This window comes from Callorhinchus milii, unplaced genomic scaffold (assembly GCF_018977255.1).
Source record: "Callorhinchus milii isolate IMCB2004 unplaced genomic scaffold, IMCB_Cmil_1.0 Scaffold2, whole genome shotgun sequence".
NCBI classification, from domain to species: domain Eukaryota; kingdom Metazoa; phylum Chordata; class Chondrichthyes; order Chimaeriformes; family Callorhinchidae; genus Callorhinchus; species Callorhinchus milii.
In genome coordinates, this window is record NW_024704743.1 from 52,794,308 (window position 1) to 52,810,250 (window position 15,943).

General features: G+C 40.3%; 1 protein-coding gene across 1 annotated transcript in view; it reads left to right on the forward strand.

Annotated features, from left to right (window-relative positions):
- cdk6 (cyclin-dependent kinase 6) overlaps positions 1–15,943 on the forward strand; it is a 100,772-nt gene that overhangs the window by 66,049 nt on the left and 18,780 nt on the right. Inside the window, exon 4 of the mRNA XM_007903682.1 lies at positions 11,345–11,454. Coding sequence (XP_007901873.1) covers positions 11,345–11,454 — 110 coding nt within the window. The remainder of the gene's footprint in view (positions 1–11,344; positions 11,455–15,943) is intronic.

A 15,943-nucleotide genomic window follows, 5' to 3' on the forward strand; every position in this document is an offset into this window, starting at 1 on the left:
TGGGGCCTGAAATTCCTGTCTGTGTTATATGCAGTTAATATGTCATGGACTTTGACAATGTGTGATTATAATGGGCAAATCAAATTCCACCAGGAGCCAACTTGGTCAATAGTTACTCTTAATGCCAACAGTAATTTCAGCCCCAGATTCTTTGATACTGGGTTGTGGGAATTTAGGGAACCAGTACAGAATGAGGCCATTCAGCCCATCAAACCTGTTGCACCAGTTTACCAGATGTTGGCACATCTTTTAATTCCCCTATTTCCATACCTTTTAATACAAATAAAAATGGATTTAAATGCAAGCTGGAAGATGTATGAAAGTCTGCATTCTCTCCATGTCTCTATGGAGTCCTGTAGCTCATTGGTTAGAGCACTTCCCTTGCAAGCAAGAGACCTGGGTTCAATTCCCAGCAGAGCAAAACGTTGGGCAACTTTCATTACTCAAAATGTCTCTGTTTACCTAGTGGTAAATAGGAATCCGGTTGTTTGTCAATCACTTTTCGAAGGGAAATAATTCCTTAATTTTTTTTAAACAAATTTGTCACTTAATCCACGACTGTTTGTGGGACACTGCTGTGCACAATTGGCTGCCACGTTTCGCCTACAAAATATAGCCAATATTCTGTGAAGCGCTTTGAGAATTCTCGAAGGTGCTATATCAAATGTAAGGATTATTATTATTATTATTATCTAGATCACATGATTAGTCTGGATGAAGAAGGTCCTTTGGCTCATCCGATCTCACATCTCCAGAACACTCTACCATTCCTCCGCCATCACTGTATCAAGCTGGTTTAAAAATCATTGCAGTGTTTAGGCCCAACCACCTTTTTGGCAACCTGTTGATTACCAGCTATGAAAAGAAAAACTACGACTACTAATAATCCTTGCCTTTGATATAGCACTTTTCATGTTGTTGAGATGTCTCAAAGCGCTTCACAGGATATACTATGAAGTGCAGTGACTGTGGATTTTGTGAGCAAAACTTCCAGGTATATGCCTGTGAGATGATAAAGGCACTATATCTGCTGTTACCTTTCACTTGTAAAGAAGGAATTCCTTCTTGTTTCTTTGACAAACAAAGAAACCAGAAAGTCCAGGTTGTTCACAGAGCAGCCAAAGAACAACCTGAATCGTGACAGCAATTGTAAACTTGGTTTTGGAAGTAGTAGCATTGTGAAGGACTTCACAGGGAGCAGCATGACATTACTTCCATTGAAATTGTTCGTGATTGATACTTGCTGTAAAAGGCACAAGTAGCAGATGCCCAATGAGGTCTGAGGCCCTCAATTTTACCGAGGCTTGGCCTGTAAGACGATTTTATCTTAAGCTGTAACATGGCACAGAATTGTGAAAAATTCTTGAATTCAACCTTAACTTGGAAGCAGTTCTAAAACATCACAGGACACAATTTTCACTCCAATATTTGCATGTGATTCATGGGGAGAAATTTCACCTGGATCTAGATTTATTCTATTTATGCAGTTTTGGAGCATTCAGAATTTGACAAGCAATTGTTGAATTCAGTCTTAATTTTGAAGCCTTATTTCTGTAAATTATCTTAAGAACTACTGAAAAACAACTTCAAAGCTAAGACTGAATTCAATGATTTGTTGCCAAGTTCTGCTCCCTCTGAAATGCTGCATAAATACAGTAAATCTACAACCCAGGTGGAATTTCTCCCGACCTTATTTGTCGCAGCGTCTCAAAGAGTCCCAGCAATGAGTTACTTTTTAAGTTAATTTTGTTAAATAGGCAAGGGATATAGTGATGGGGAACATCAGAAATAATTTGCATTCTTATAGCACCTTATTATAAACACTGACTGTCCAGTGCCTTGGGACATTCTCCTGACGTGAAAAGCGCTATACAAACGTAATTTTGTTGTTGTTGTTATCACATTGAATCAACTCAAGCACCTTTGGATGTCCTCCCAATGTGAAGGGTGCTATATAAATGTAAATTTCTATTGTATTCATGATCAAGTGTAGTGACTGATTTGTAGGTAAATGCAGCAGCCAGTTCACACACAGCAACTTCCCACAGTCATGAGGTGAATCATTAATTTTACTTGGAGAATTGTTGGCCAAGAAACCAGGAGAATTTCCCTTCTCTTTTTCAATAATGCCAAGGGATATTTATAAGAATTGCTAGGTTTTTTTTAATTCACAAAATAAAATCGGGTGTTTGCTGTTTTATTTCAGGGTCTTTTTTGTGTTAAATGGCAGTTGAAAATTACAGTGTATTCTGTGTGAAGCATTTTGAGGCATCTCGAAGATGTGATAAGACACTATTTAAAATGCAAGGATTATTATTAAAATTGATGGGGAGTGGGGTGGTGAAGAGAGAGGATTTGACATCAAAAAGCCAGGTAAATTCAATGTAAATCAGAAACAAGATACTTACAAAACAGTTACTTTATTGATGAACACAATTATTCATACAGTCGAAAGTTGATTAACCACATAAATTGTGACTAGCGCCACTGTGGATAAGCAATTAGATGCCCCTCTACTAACAGACATCACAAACCTCTCCCTGTCCACTGGCACCGTTCCCAACCCTTTTAAAAATGGCCATCAATACTCCTATCCTTAAAAAACCCTCCCTGGACCCATCCCTCAAACTACCGCCCCATCTCCAACCTCCCTTTCCTTTCCAAGGTCCTAGAATGAGTCGTTGCTAACCTAGCTTCACTCCTTCCTCTATCGCCACTCCCTTCATGAACCCCTCCAATCGAGTTTCCGTGCCGCTTACAGCACAGAAACAGCTTTGGTCAAAGTGACAAACAATATTCTGTCCATCTGAGACCAGGGCTCCCTCTGCCTTCTCGTCCTCTCTGCTGCCTTTGATACCGTTGACCACTCTATCCCATCCACTGCCTTTCCTCTCATCTCAGCCTTCATGGTTCTGATCTTGAATCTGTCCTTCATCTCCACAAATGGCTTCTCCTCCAGCTCCCACATAGTCCTGTGTGGAGTTCCTCAGGGCTCCGTCCTCTCCTCTTCAACATCTATATGCTCCCTCTTGGTGACATCATCCGCAGACATGTGGTCAACTTCCACATAATAATAATAATCCTTGCATTTGATATAGCGCTTTTCACGTCGGGAGGACGTCCCAAAGCGCTTCACAGAACACACTGTAAAGTGAATTGACTGTATATTTGTGGGCGAACGCGGCAGCCAATTGCGCACAGCAATGTCCCACAAACAGTCGTAGATTGAAAATGACCAATTTATTATTGTTTTGGAGGGATTATTATTAGGCTCTGTGTGGAGTAAGGAAACTTGCCCAAGGTTTCGCCCTCTGCCTGGAATTGAACTCAGGTCTCTCACTTGCAAAGCGAGTGCTCTAACCACTGAGCTACAGGACTCCACAAAGAATACACATGTATGCAGATGACACCTAATTGTATCTCTCTGCCTCCACCCTCGACTCCAGGACCACAGCTGTGCTGACAGAATGTCTGTCAGATATCAAGTCCTGGATGAGAGATAACTTTCTTCAGTTGAATGTCAACAAGACCGAGGCTCTCCTGATTGGCTCCCGTCAACGCTGCCGAACCTCAGGCACTGACAGCATTACACACTGTAACCATCCATGGTTACACACTCCACCTCACTGAGCCAGTCCGGAACCATGGGGTCTTGTTTTACCCTCAACTATCCTTTCTACCTCACATCTGCGCCGTGTCCCGCTCAGCCTTCCCCCACCTCCGCAACATTGCCCGGCTCCACCACTGTCTCACACTGCAGGCTGCCAAAACCCTCATACACACCTTCATTACATCGAGGCTTGACACGCAAAATCCCTACTTGTCGGCCTCCCCAACTCCTCCCTCCACAGGCTGCAGTTCATCCAGAACACTGCAGCCTGTATCCTCTTCCGCACCAGGCTCCGTGATTCTATCACCCCCATCCTCGCCCAACTCCACTGGCTTCCCATCACACAGAGGATACAGTTCAAGATCCTGGTCCTCACCTTCAAAGCCCTCCATGGCCTTGCTCCCCATGGATCTCTGTGACCTCCTAACCCCCTCCCAACCTGCCCACTCCCTCCGGAGGTCAGTGGGCTCCGACCTCCTTCACGTCCATCTCAAGACCCTCTTCTTTGACCTTGCCTTTGGTCGCACTCCTTCCCCCCCCTGCCCTCCCTGTCCCAATCCCAACCCCCAGCTCGGTTCCGAAACATTGATTGTCCAGTGCCTTGGGACATCCTCCTGATGTGAAAAGCATTATACAAATGTAATCTTGTTATTGTTGTCATGTAAATACAAATTGTCAGCAGCTCAAATTTTAAAAAATGTTCCATCAGACATTATATTGCTACACTTAGCCAGGCATTCTCTCTTTCTCTTTCTCTCTCTCTCTATCTGTCTCTCACTTTCTCTCTGCCTTTCTGTTTCTATCTGTCACTATCTCTGCTTCTTTCTCTTTGTCCCTCTCTCTTTCTATTTGCTTATCTTCCTCTCTCTGCTTGCCTCTCTCTATACTTCTTTCTACTCTTTTCTCGGTCACTTTGACTCTCTCACTTTGAGCCTCCCTTTTTCTCACTCGCTTTCTCTTTCTGAGTCTCTATTTTTCTACCTCTATGACTTTTTCTAGCTTAGCTCTAGTTCTGTATTGTATAAAAGTTAAAATAAGATACTAAGCAGAGAAAAAGAGATTTGTGTGAATGAGCACAAGGTTTCTATGGACACTAGCAACCCTGTGCATGAGCACAACTGGATTCACAATCTGGTATATGTGCATTCCCAAAAACAGTTGTGTGTGCATTGAAAAATTGTTTTTTAATCAAATTTGGGAGAAAATAATTTTGACGAATTTCAAAATATTGATGAAATTTGAATTGAAAAATAAGATTTTAATGGTTCTTAGACATTTCATTCCCATCAGGCAAGCGGGATTTCAGTTTAATGTCTGATCCAAAGGATGTCACCTCAGATAATGTAGTTCTACCCCAGCCTCGACTAAAGTGTCATATCCAGGCTTTAGGCTTGAACCGACAACTTTCTGACCCAAGTGTAAGAATGCTACCAAATGAACCAAGCTGATGCAAGTTCAAATGTTCTGGGTATAAATAGATCAATTTTACCTCACTTAATCCACTTTAGGATACAGTAAACATATCCTAAAGAACTTCTGTTTTTTTGTCTCTTGCTACAAATAGAATACAGTGAGTTGGTTTCAGAAAACTATTCTTGCCCTTTTCAAGAGCAAAATGTTTATAACTCACTCAGGTCTTTATCTGTTTCTCAGTTGTGGAGCCTTTACTGGATCAAAATGGAATTCTGCGTAAAAATAAGAATGTCCCATTGAGTATCCACTATTGATCGAGTCATGAACCAAGCCAATTTGTCTATCACTTGTCGCTTATATAGCCATGTGGTCACTTCTGCAACACATCACATACTGCAGCTGTTGGCTGTGTGGCTTGTGGCCCTTATCTTTTTTTTTCCTTTCTATACTGGCTACATTTATTGTGCCAGCCATGATATTGTACTTGTGCAATGCTCCACGTTGCAAATACACAGTTATACATAGAATCCCTATGGGAACACAAACTGCCCATTGTCAACAGGCTGCACTTTCCATGGAATCCTATACTACATTGTATATTGGTTTCCAGTTTTATTTATTTGTGTTATTAGATACTGCTGTATGTTCAACACTCATATGTCAAGGTTTAATTGACAGAAAGATTTATGAATTATGATGAATTTGATATTCGTTGCATCTACCAAACCATATCAACTACCCCTGACGTCTAATCGATCCAGTGTTTAGTGACAGAGGCCTGCTTGGAACATCTGGAAAGTAAATAGGAAGGTGTTCATTTTAATGGAACCAGGCACTTTACATCATGTTGGGATCAGTTAACCCTGGAATATGCAAGATGGCAAACATGCTGGAACACCCAAACTGCGCCGTGCTCTCCTGAGCTCAGGCATCTCTGGAGCAGCATCCAGACCAGTCTTGGGGATGAACATATCTTCTCCTAACAGAACTGACAGCAGAAAATGTGAAATAGCAGCTATAAGTTCATCACTGAAGTGATCTAGGAATGAAAGAGGAAACTCTGCATGTTATACCCTTGTGGGGAATTTTAAAACAAGTCTTATTTTGTCTGGAGCAGCGTCCAGACCAGTCTTGGGGATGAACATATTTTCTCCTAACGGAACTGACAAGAGACAATGTGAAATAGGAGCTATAAGGTCATCATCTTATTTTGTTTGTCTGCTGGGTACCTGACACATGCAAAAACCCATCAGTAAGCATAAGAGAATCTGATACGAACAATTGGTAGTTCCACATACATTTCTGATTGTGTAAAATGGAGTGCACACTCTCATCCCTGAGAGAACACCCTGTTTCCTTAATTCCACACAGTTTAGACATAAGAGTGGCAAGATCTGGACTACCCAGTCTACTGCCACAGACAATTGACTAATTTTTGATGTTCCATCGCCAGGCAAGTCACCTTGGAGCCAACACAGCCCCTAATACAAGTTGGAAATGCAAATTGCCATTGATATGACCTGAAACAATATCAGTGCCGTGCATTATTCTCTGACGAACAATATATTTTCACAATAACTTACTATTCTTTGGAAAAACAAACTTCTCTAATGCTTCCACATCTTAGAACAGTCCGTTGGAAGGCAGTGCTTTGGGTCTATAAATTTAGTCCCATTGTTAATAACTATAAAAATGGCTGGCAGTCAGCACTTTGGGCTGACAGGTAACAGATAACATTGCCAATGATGTAACCAAACCCCGCTGGGCACATGGGTGCAAAAACTGCTTTTTGTGAATGTTTTTAGTATTTGTCTTGTTTGTCTGCTCCCTATGTTTTCTTCGTGCATCTGTGTCAGAAGCTGGAAGTGAAGAGGAACACCGACATACTACAGATCCACAATGTAGCCGCGCTATAAACCAGTATATAATTTGTATATGCTGCAGTACGGTATAACAGGTCCAACTATATACGTAGAGATGCTTCCCTCTAAGACTCATCCTATGAATGACAAAAGCCAATTTCTTGTTGCTGTGTGTTAAACCTGTTGCTGAAAGCATTACTAGTGATGTGGAGGGAGCAATTGCAGATTATAATCAAACATAGTCAGTCACTTCCTTTGCTTTTACTTTCCAAACTGTGAAGTGACGCAACTTTGAATCACAGGTTATATGAAACAAGCACACCTCTGCTTCTGTGTCTGTGGTAGCTCCCAGTGGTATTTATATCTAAGTAACGGATGTACCTAGAAACACAGCACATATGACTTAGTTAGAAGCTGTGGTTCTACCTAGAAATGAAGATAGCAGGAGATACCGAGCAAAGGACCACGGCTGGCTAAAGGAAAGATTGCATCATTAATGCAAGTACATGTAGCTTATCTTTCTGGCAGAAGTGCAGCTATAAAGTTTACACAACAGCATTTCATTTAATATACTAATCTTCTAGAATGATTTTGCTTTTGCACATTATGTTTACCGTAAAGTATTTTCATTTTTCACTCATCGCCAGTCCCTACTATAATACTGAAGTCACCTTGTATTCGCATGTTCTGCTGTCGAGATCAGAATCAGTGTGCTAGCCAGGTGTCTCTTTTCACTGGCCCACTCCATTCGCTTGTTTACAACTTGAAGGATTGAGGTCAGTCTAAAGTTAGGCTTGCATTTCACTGCTTTTCCTTTTTTCATCCTGCGTTCAACTGCATCGGTTTCAGTGCCAGGCAATACAGAGCAGGTTTGTTTGGGTTGAGATCCCATTCTGCGCTGGGTTAGCTGGTCTCAGCCAGTGCAGTGGTTGAGGCACTACAATTGGACCACTTAAACAAGATGCTGGAAGGCTGTCAGCAACATGAGAATCAATCTCAAGTGTGGAGTTATGAGATGAGGTGGGAAGCAAAATGGTTTCATAATCGCAGGTGCGAGCTGTTAAACTTTGCCAGCTATAGGAATATTACCAGAGCACAGCTTTCATGAAAAAGTCCATTAGCAATCATTGTTCATGCATCAAGCACTCTGAGACACTACCCTGCGTGGAGGGCGCTATATAAGTGCAAGTTGTTATTGTTATCAAACTCACAATGTGTATGAACACATTATTTCATCATTAAATCTAATTCTGAAGAAATTGCTTTGTAGCTATTCCAGGTCTTTCCCCATCCCAAGTAAGGTTCATCTTTTAAAGAGCAGTTTGTATTGAAGAACGCAGCACATGTTACTTATGTTACATCACTAACACTTGCAGCATAGCAATTGGGAAATGGTTATATGGTCAAACGATTGCTTGTGACTGAAAACAATCCGAGGCTGTGAGAAGAGTAAGAACTCTGCTGTCACGATTCAGCAGCTAAATCATTTGCAGAGTTTCAAGTTGCTTCAGAAAACAACTTCAACGATGACAGCTTGCATTTCTATATTTCTACCCTAAAGACTACCCTAAAGTTAGTCAAGTTTCTCTAATTCTTTGTCATAATATTCAGCAGTGACCATTGCAACGGAGAGGAAACAGGAGCAAAGTTTCAGAATGTTTGACCCTATTCAATCAGGGAATTAGAGCTTATCCTTGTCACAGTTCTCCACAGGCTTTCTGAGTTGATGTTAACTTGTGTATTTCAGCAGCTAGCAAATAACCAATATTGTTGTATGTGGTATAATTTTGGGTATGCATTAACCAATTCATTGTGCTAATTAAATTAATAATTGGATTACAACTACCATAGATTTTATTCCAGTAATTTCTGGCAATTTTAATTCTTAAAACGTATCCCTCTTGAGCTGCGACAAATTGTTTCTTCCTTAATTTCTTTCTTGCAGAAAACTCAAATGGCTTTTCAAAGTTGAAAAGGGCATTCAGTCTTTGAATGGTTAATACAGCAAATCTGCAATAAAATACAGTATCTGCTGCATTAAAACTGGGTTAGATTTCTAACTGCGTGTGAGGAGGCTCAGACTCCAAATGGAGGCGTCTTTTTCAATTCATAGAAATTCTTCCATACACTAACCGCAACAGCACTGAGAAAATGGTAAGCCAATAATAACCGTGGCTTCCTCAATTAACAGAGCTTCCTTTACAGTTCCAGTTATCCAGCATGCTAAGAGTGTAAAATGTTTTTGCAGTGTATTACAGCTTCAATTGATGCTTATCAGTTTAGACAACCTGTGAAATCCTTTTATTTCATTAAAACTTTAGAAGGATGAGATATATTTATTGCATAATTTGAAACTGACAAAAACTGAATTAACCAGCATCGTGTGTTTACATCCTCTTCAGAATGTTCTATGATGTGGGTTAATGGGGTTTGAAAAAATGTCCTTCACTGAAAGCAATAGAGTTACTGGCACTAGAATAAGGGCTTCATGGAGTAAACTGGATCTCCAGCACGGAAACCCAGGTACGTCATGCTGACTCACAAGACCCAGAGGTGGAGCCGAAGCCGAAGCCTTGCGAGTCAGCGGGACGTACACAATATTCCCTGCTGGAGATGCTTGTTTCGCCGAGAGATGCTTATTCTAGTGGTAAGTTGCCAGGAACACTTCCTTGAACAGTGCTTTCTTCAATCCAGATGTGTTACATTTGAAAATAGCTCTGCCTGCAAACAGCCTAGTGTTTCAGGTAGATCTTGCAATCCGACGTTGTTTCTTTTTTTTGATTTGATTATGTTGTGAAACATGCTTATCACAAAAACTCACAATTACTGCATGGCTCTGAATACTTAACGCGAATAATAGATATTTCTGCTGAAACAGTTGCCTGATACAACACTTATCATTAATCCAGTCTGAACACAGACTTGGTGGGATGAATGTCCTGTTTCTGTTCTGTAACACTTCTAAGATTCTAAGAATGGTTGTTTCTTTCATTTTTATTAAGATTCGTCATGTGTGCCTTGAATGTATTGTATTTGACAAAGAACATCTTTACTTGGATTCTACTTTGTAGCTATCAAATTAGCTCTAGCTTCATAGAAAACTGCCTGGCAAACCTTTTCTGTTTGTTTGCAAACACACATTTGGATGGAAACTGTATTGAAAGCCATCTCCTTCAAAATACAGACTTTACAATAAATCCAGTGAAGCGCTTTGAAACATCCTCCTGATATGAAAAGTGCTATATCAAATGCAAGGATTATTATTATATTATCTCTATGTCAGTTGTACGTGACAATATTCTGAAGAAAAGGTTTTTGTTTTTCTTAACTAATGCCTGTCAGAATACGCACAGTCAATAGAATATCTTAGCCAAGAAACAGTCAGAGTCAAGCCCTTTTGATTGTAGAATACAAGCTAGAGAGGAAAGTTTCCAGTCCAGTACAGGTTAATGGGCTCCAGTTCCAGGCACTGACAGTCCAGATATTGTCCACTAAGAGGGAAATTTAGTGTTCAGAGTAAAGTGTTGCAAAAAGAACTGGAAGGCAAAATGGCAGCTTCCCTATCCTCATTGTGCAAAAGCAGTTTACATCGACTTCCATAGCCTCAGCGTTCGCTGGACATGAGCATATTCAAGCTTCACTACCAGTATGAATGGATTGCCTTCAGTACGGGACTCCCCGCATTTCTCAAACCCATTCAAGTTTGAAAAAGATAAATAAGAACAAATCAATTGATATATGGTATGATGGTTTGATTCGTAAGTTTAAATGCCACTGAAACTGCCAGCAAAGGCATTGGAGCTATTGCCTCTTACATAATAAGATACATTGAGTTTACATGTGGTCTTATGAATATATCTATTCTTTTGGGGTAAAAATTCCAACTGGAATTTATCAGAGGAATTTATGATGCAATTTGTACAATTAAATAGAGTGTTCCTTTTTGATACAGGAAGAAGTTCAGGAGTCTTTTTTGGAAAATATTTTGTAACACTGCCAAAACTTCAATTAAATCCCAGTAACTTCTTAATTGTGTACCAAGTACTTTATTCTGTAAATTTGACCTGCGTTAAGACCATCTTTCCTTCATGGCTGGCAGATTTGGTGCAAGCATTCACAAAGCTTAGAAGGACCTTTAACAATAGAATTTCTTTTTATCATATCCATAAATTTTCCTTCCCATGCTGACTATTTAAGGACTTTCCAAGACACTTTCATTCTGCCCTTCACAGGCCATCTTGTTGAGCTCCCTAACCATCTTGCATGTCAGGCTGTAATTAGCTGCTACTCTTTCCATTTGTTGGATAGTGCTATCAATACTGGCCGCACCTTATGGAATTTCCCTGCATTACCGAACCGGGACAAAATAAATTATACTTTTCCATTTCCTCTTCAACCGATTTGCTCCCGGAATTTCTAGCCCTTGATGTGCTCTTAACCTGATACCTTGAATTTGCAGGTTGTCACTTTGTGGTACCGGGCCCCAGAAGTTCTACTGCAGTCTAGCTATGCAACGCCTGTTGACCTTTGGAGCGTTGGATGCATATTTGCAGAAATGTTCCGTCGAAGGTACAGTTTCTATTTCTTCTATAAGAATGAACCTTTGCATCATTGCTCAGGGACACATATTAATCCTTATTTTAGGAGAAAACTAAAGTGTTGTTTTAGAGAATATGGACCCGTTTTAAGCGTGTCTTCTGCTCGATCATTCGTAAAGATGTTTGGTGTATGTTTGTGTGTATTTGAATATGTGGAGTCCTGTAGCTCAGTAGTTAGAACATTCGCTTTGAGAGCGAGAGACCTGGGTTCGATTCCCGGGGAAGTTTCCTTACTCCACACCTGATAATACCCTCAAAAAAAGCAATAATAAATTGGTCATTTCAATCCACGACTGTTTGTGGGACTGCTGCGCAATTGCCTGCCGCATTTTGCCCACAAGTATGCAGTCAATTCACTTTACAGTCTATTTGGTGAAGCGCTTTGAGATGTCTAGAAGACGTGAAAAGCACTATATCAAATGCAAGGATTATTATTATTATAATTTAGATTTTTTTTAGTGATACTTATTTGGATTTTAACTTGCTTCATTATTGTTATTGTTCTGATTTGGTATGCTCTTCCAATTGGCATAGTGGCTGTATGAGAAATGAAAATACTATAAATTAATGCAAATTGGTTTTTAAGAGTTAGCCAGTAATGTAATCAGTCCCTGATACTATCCAGTAACCTTCTCATTGAGTTTTCTAACAACACAACTCTAGTTGTTGTGGATATCTTCACTGTGATGCCACACCATGAGATTACAGGGAACTCTGGTTGACTCTTTTCTCACAGGCCAGTTACATGCACATATCAGGATGTTTTATTATCTACAGTTTCCAGTCAACTGCATGTGTGAAACCTGGAATGAGAAGCTTTTATCAACTGTTCAACCTTATTGTAAATTCTGAAATGAGTTCAAGTCAATATTTATTTGAATGACTTTATTCTAAAGGTCAACAATGCATACAATATTTTGAGGCTGCTAATTTAAATTTTAGTCACAGTAATCCACATGGTCCACATATACATTTATATGTGGAGGATGGAGGTTTCAGCGGAGTACAAACAATGGCAAGGACAAGTTGGTCTGAATGGCCTGTTTTGGTGCTGAACGGGCTATGTATTTCACCTATGGACAAATCAACCCAGGCTGCTATCTACCTCGCACCTTCCCACGTCTGTCCAGGCCAAGCTTCAATAGGACCTTCTTTTTGAATTACTCTTCTTGCCATTGCTTAAATAATAAAGAAAGGGAAAAATGGAAACTAATTCCATGCACAACATGCTGGATAACAGCAAGCTCAGTAATTTAAATCCAGGTCCATTGAAACCACTGCCACTGAGTTTGGCAGCATAGAGCACAACAACAACTTACACTTATACAGTGCCTTTCAAAGACCTGTACAGAAGGAGTAGAAGCCCGAGCCCTGTAAAATAAGGGCGGGTAAGAGGAAGATGGGTTAAAAGAGGTAGGGAAGAGGCAAGACGGTTGCCAGCACCAATACTACCAGCGACATTTCTACCAAGACAGAGAAAGCCCAAATGAGTGGAAAGAGACTCCATCGCTATGGTCACCAAGTGAGAGATGATGAATAGGAGAGGACCAAGGACAGATGCCTTGAGGAATGCAGCAAGTGACAGGGTTGGGGCAGGAGGAGAAGCCATTCAAAAGATGAAGTGAATATGGGATAATAGGAACCCAGGAAGACCCAGAAGCATGGAGGTGGAGCAGGAAGAAGAGATGTTGAAGAAGTTAGAATGATCAGTTCTACAAGTCAACAAGTCAAAATCAACAGAGAATGAAAAGGCAGTAGAATGGTTGAGGATGGAGAGAATGTCATTGGTGACTTTCACTAGGGCAGACTTGATACTTATGGGCATGGCTTAAATTGGACTGGAGGGGCTCGAGGATGGAGTGGTGGGAGAGAAAGAAGTGAAGCTGGGTTGTGATCCATTATTCTGGCACAGGGAGAGGAAAGATAGGTAGGTTGGAGATGGGTCAGTAGCTGGAGAGCATGAAAGGGCTTCTTGAGGAGGGTGCGATGATGGCAGTTTTGAAAGAGGTGCTGTGCCAGTGAAACGAGAGACATTGTTAGCTAGCAAATTTGCCTACATTGGTGAGTAAGCAGATTGGATTCTCCTTGGGTTGGTAAAGTTGCTGACATTGGTAAATAGGCACCATTGCATGCTAAATAGCATGCTAAATAATAGAATACAATGCAAATTTATATTTATACAGCGCTTTTCAGGAGATGTCCCACTGCACTTCAAAATAAATAGACAGTTCTTTAACAACAATGAAATATTATAGATGTGAACCGCATCAGGGATTACAGTCAATACAGACAGAGCTTAAACAAAGCAATTAATGAAATGATGCTTTTTTTATTCTATTCTTAAACATTTGTTTTCTCTATGAGGAAGTTGTTTGCCACCAAATGTCCTCACCAGCTGGGAAAATAAAAAAATATGAATAATGTTTTCTCTATCTTCATTCCCTTCAACCTCCACCCCCTCTCTCTCTCCCTCCATGATCTTATTCACATCCCCAACAGAGCAGTTCTCTTCCACTCCGTTTTCTTCACAAGAAACCCCAAGTGAGAACTGTTGAAGTAGATCCGTCAAGCCAAGTGCACAGACCGACAATGGACTTGTGACTTGCCACTTTACTCCTCAAGTGCCCTGGGTCCTCAACATTGCCATTATACTTAGCAACCTTGAGTATTGACTATCCCTTTTCAGCTTGGTAGGGAAGACTATGTTTACTTACATATAAAAAGGTGCTAATTTTTTTCTGTTAATGTACGGGCAATCAGCAAGGTGCCATTTTTGTCTACCAGGACACCAGTCATATAAAGAATGAGAGATTCATAAGAATTAATACTAAACTGTGAAGTTGAAACTACTCACAACAGATATGACTAGTTATCTTAGCCGAATCTCTGAAGCCCTCCACAAAGTTAATGATGAGATGTGAAATGAGGCTGTAAAATTGAGTAACTGGAAAAATTTGTCGCCACATTAAACTGAAATCACATAGTTTGGGGCAAAATGACATGAAGCCACTTGTTACTGAAATTAAGGTAGTTATAGCCGTTAGCTTGTTTCTGTGGTTAGCCTCTAACGACAATGTAAGTGGTAGGTTTTGAATGATTTATAGCTCTCTGCGTTCCCTGTAAGTTATCTCCAGACAGTCTGCTGTTGCACAGCCGAAACATCAAAGTCATCCTGACAATATTGAGAGCAAACTTAACAGGGTGCAGTTCTTATCTCTTCTGAGCATTTTTTGCAATGGATAGATTGCCAGCGTTCCTTTGGATTTTATTTTGGAACAAAACATTGTTTGCTCTGTGTATTGAATGAAAAAATGAATTTATAAAAACATTGTTCATCTCCACTGACTTGTTTCAAGTTTCAATCCTGGAAAGATCTATGTTACTTTATGTGTGAAAATCACTATTCCCTTCTGGAAATAGCAATGGTAGAGGGAGAAGACAGTATAGTTGGTTGTAATATTGATTTATGCAGATACAAAGGAAACATTTAAACTATTTGTCAGCAAACATTCACCAGTGTGTGATTGCCTTTGCTAAATCCCTCCCTCCCTTCTTTCAAATTAATTAATGAATCATTAAGCATTATGCCCCTATTGCTTCCAGAAGGATCTTGTGGTAAGGTGTGAGAGGCCAGGGCAGGGCATGTTCCGCTATTATTCTTAGTCTTGGTTGAGGTGGATCAGTGTCGCATTGTCAAGTTTTTAACTATGAGGCTACATGGCAGAGCCCGAACCTGTCCACACACAATTTACATTTATATAGTACCATTTATGGATACAGAAATTATATTTTATAAGGTCAAGTTTCAGACAGGCACTCAGAAGTATTTCTTGAATCTATTTGGTAAAATGAAATGAATCCTTCATTCAGTATAGTTGCATGTAGTTTTGTTGAATCATTTTGCATCGACAATTGTAGAAATAATGACTGGTTTGGAATTTCTTGATATCTGGTGTGTGCACATGAAACCAAGAAAGCTAACAGCTAGTGTCTGTCACAATCCGATAATTTAGATTAGCAGCTAGTTCCCATGAGACTTCAACACCATGTAAACACAAACAACTACTTTCTGTCAGTTAAACTGAATGACGAATATTTTGAAATTGTCAACGGATTCCCTTTCCATGCCAACTAACTGATCTGTCATTGCAATGCATATTCCAATGAGAAAATTATGAAAGCTGTATTCCCACCACTCTGTTCCGCCCAGCCTCCCCCAAGCCCAATGATTGCTAAACTGTGTCAATGGGACTTCCCCTCGGTGGCACAGGACGCAGGGGAAGTAGCTGGAACAATCTGAGACCAGTAGCAGGCTTGTCCTGGTGGATTTAAGGCAACCATCCATTCTGAAGAAAATGAATTAACTTTCCACTCAAACCACACAACACAGATTTATGAATAGATTACCTTTCCCTGAGACAGTTCCCTCCGTCACTCTTCAAGCCTCATCTCTACTCCTG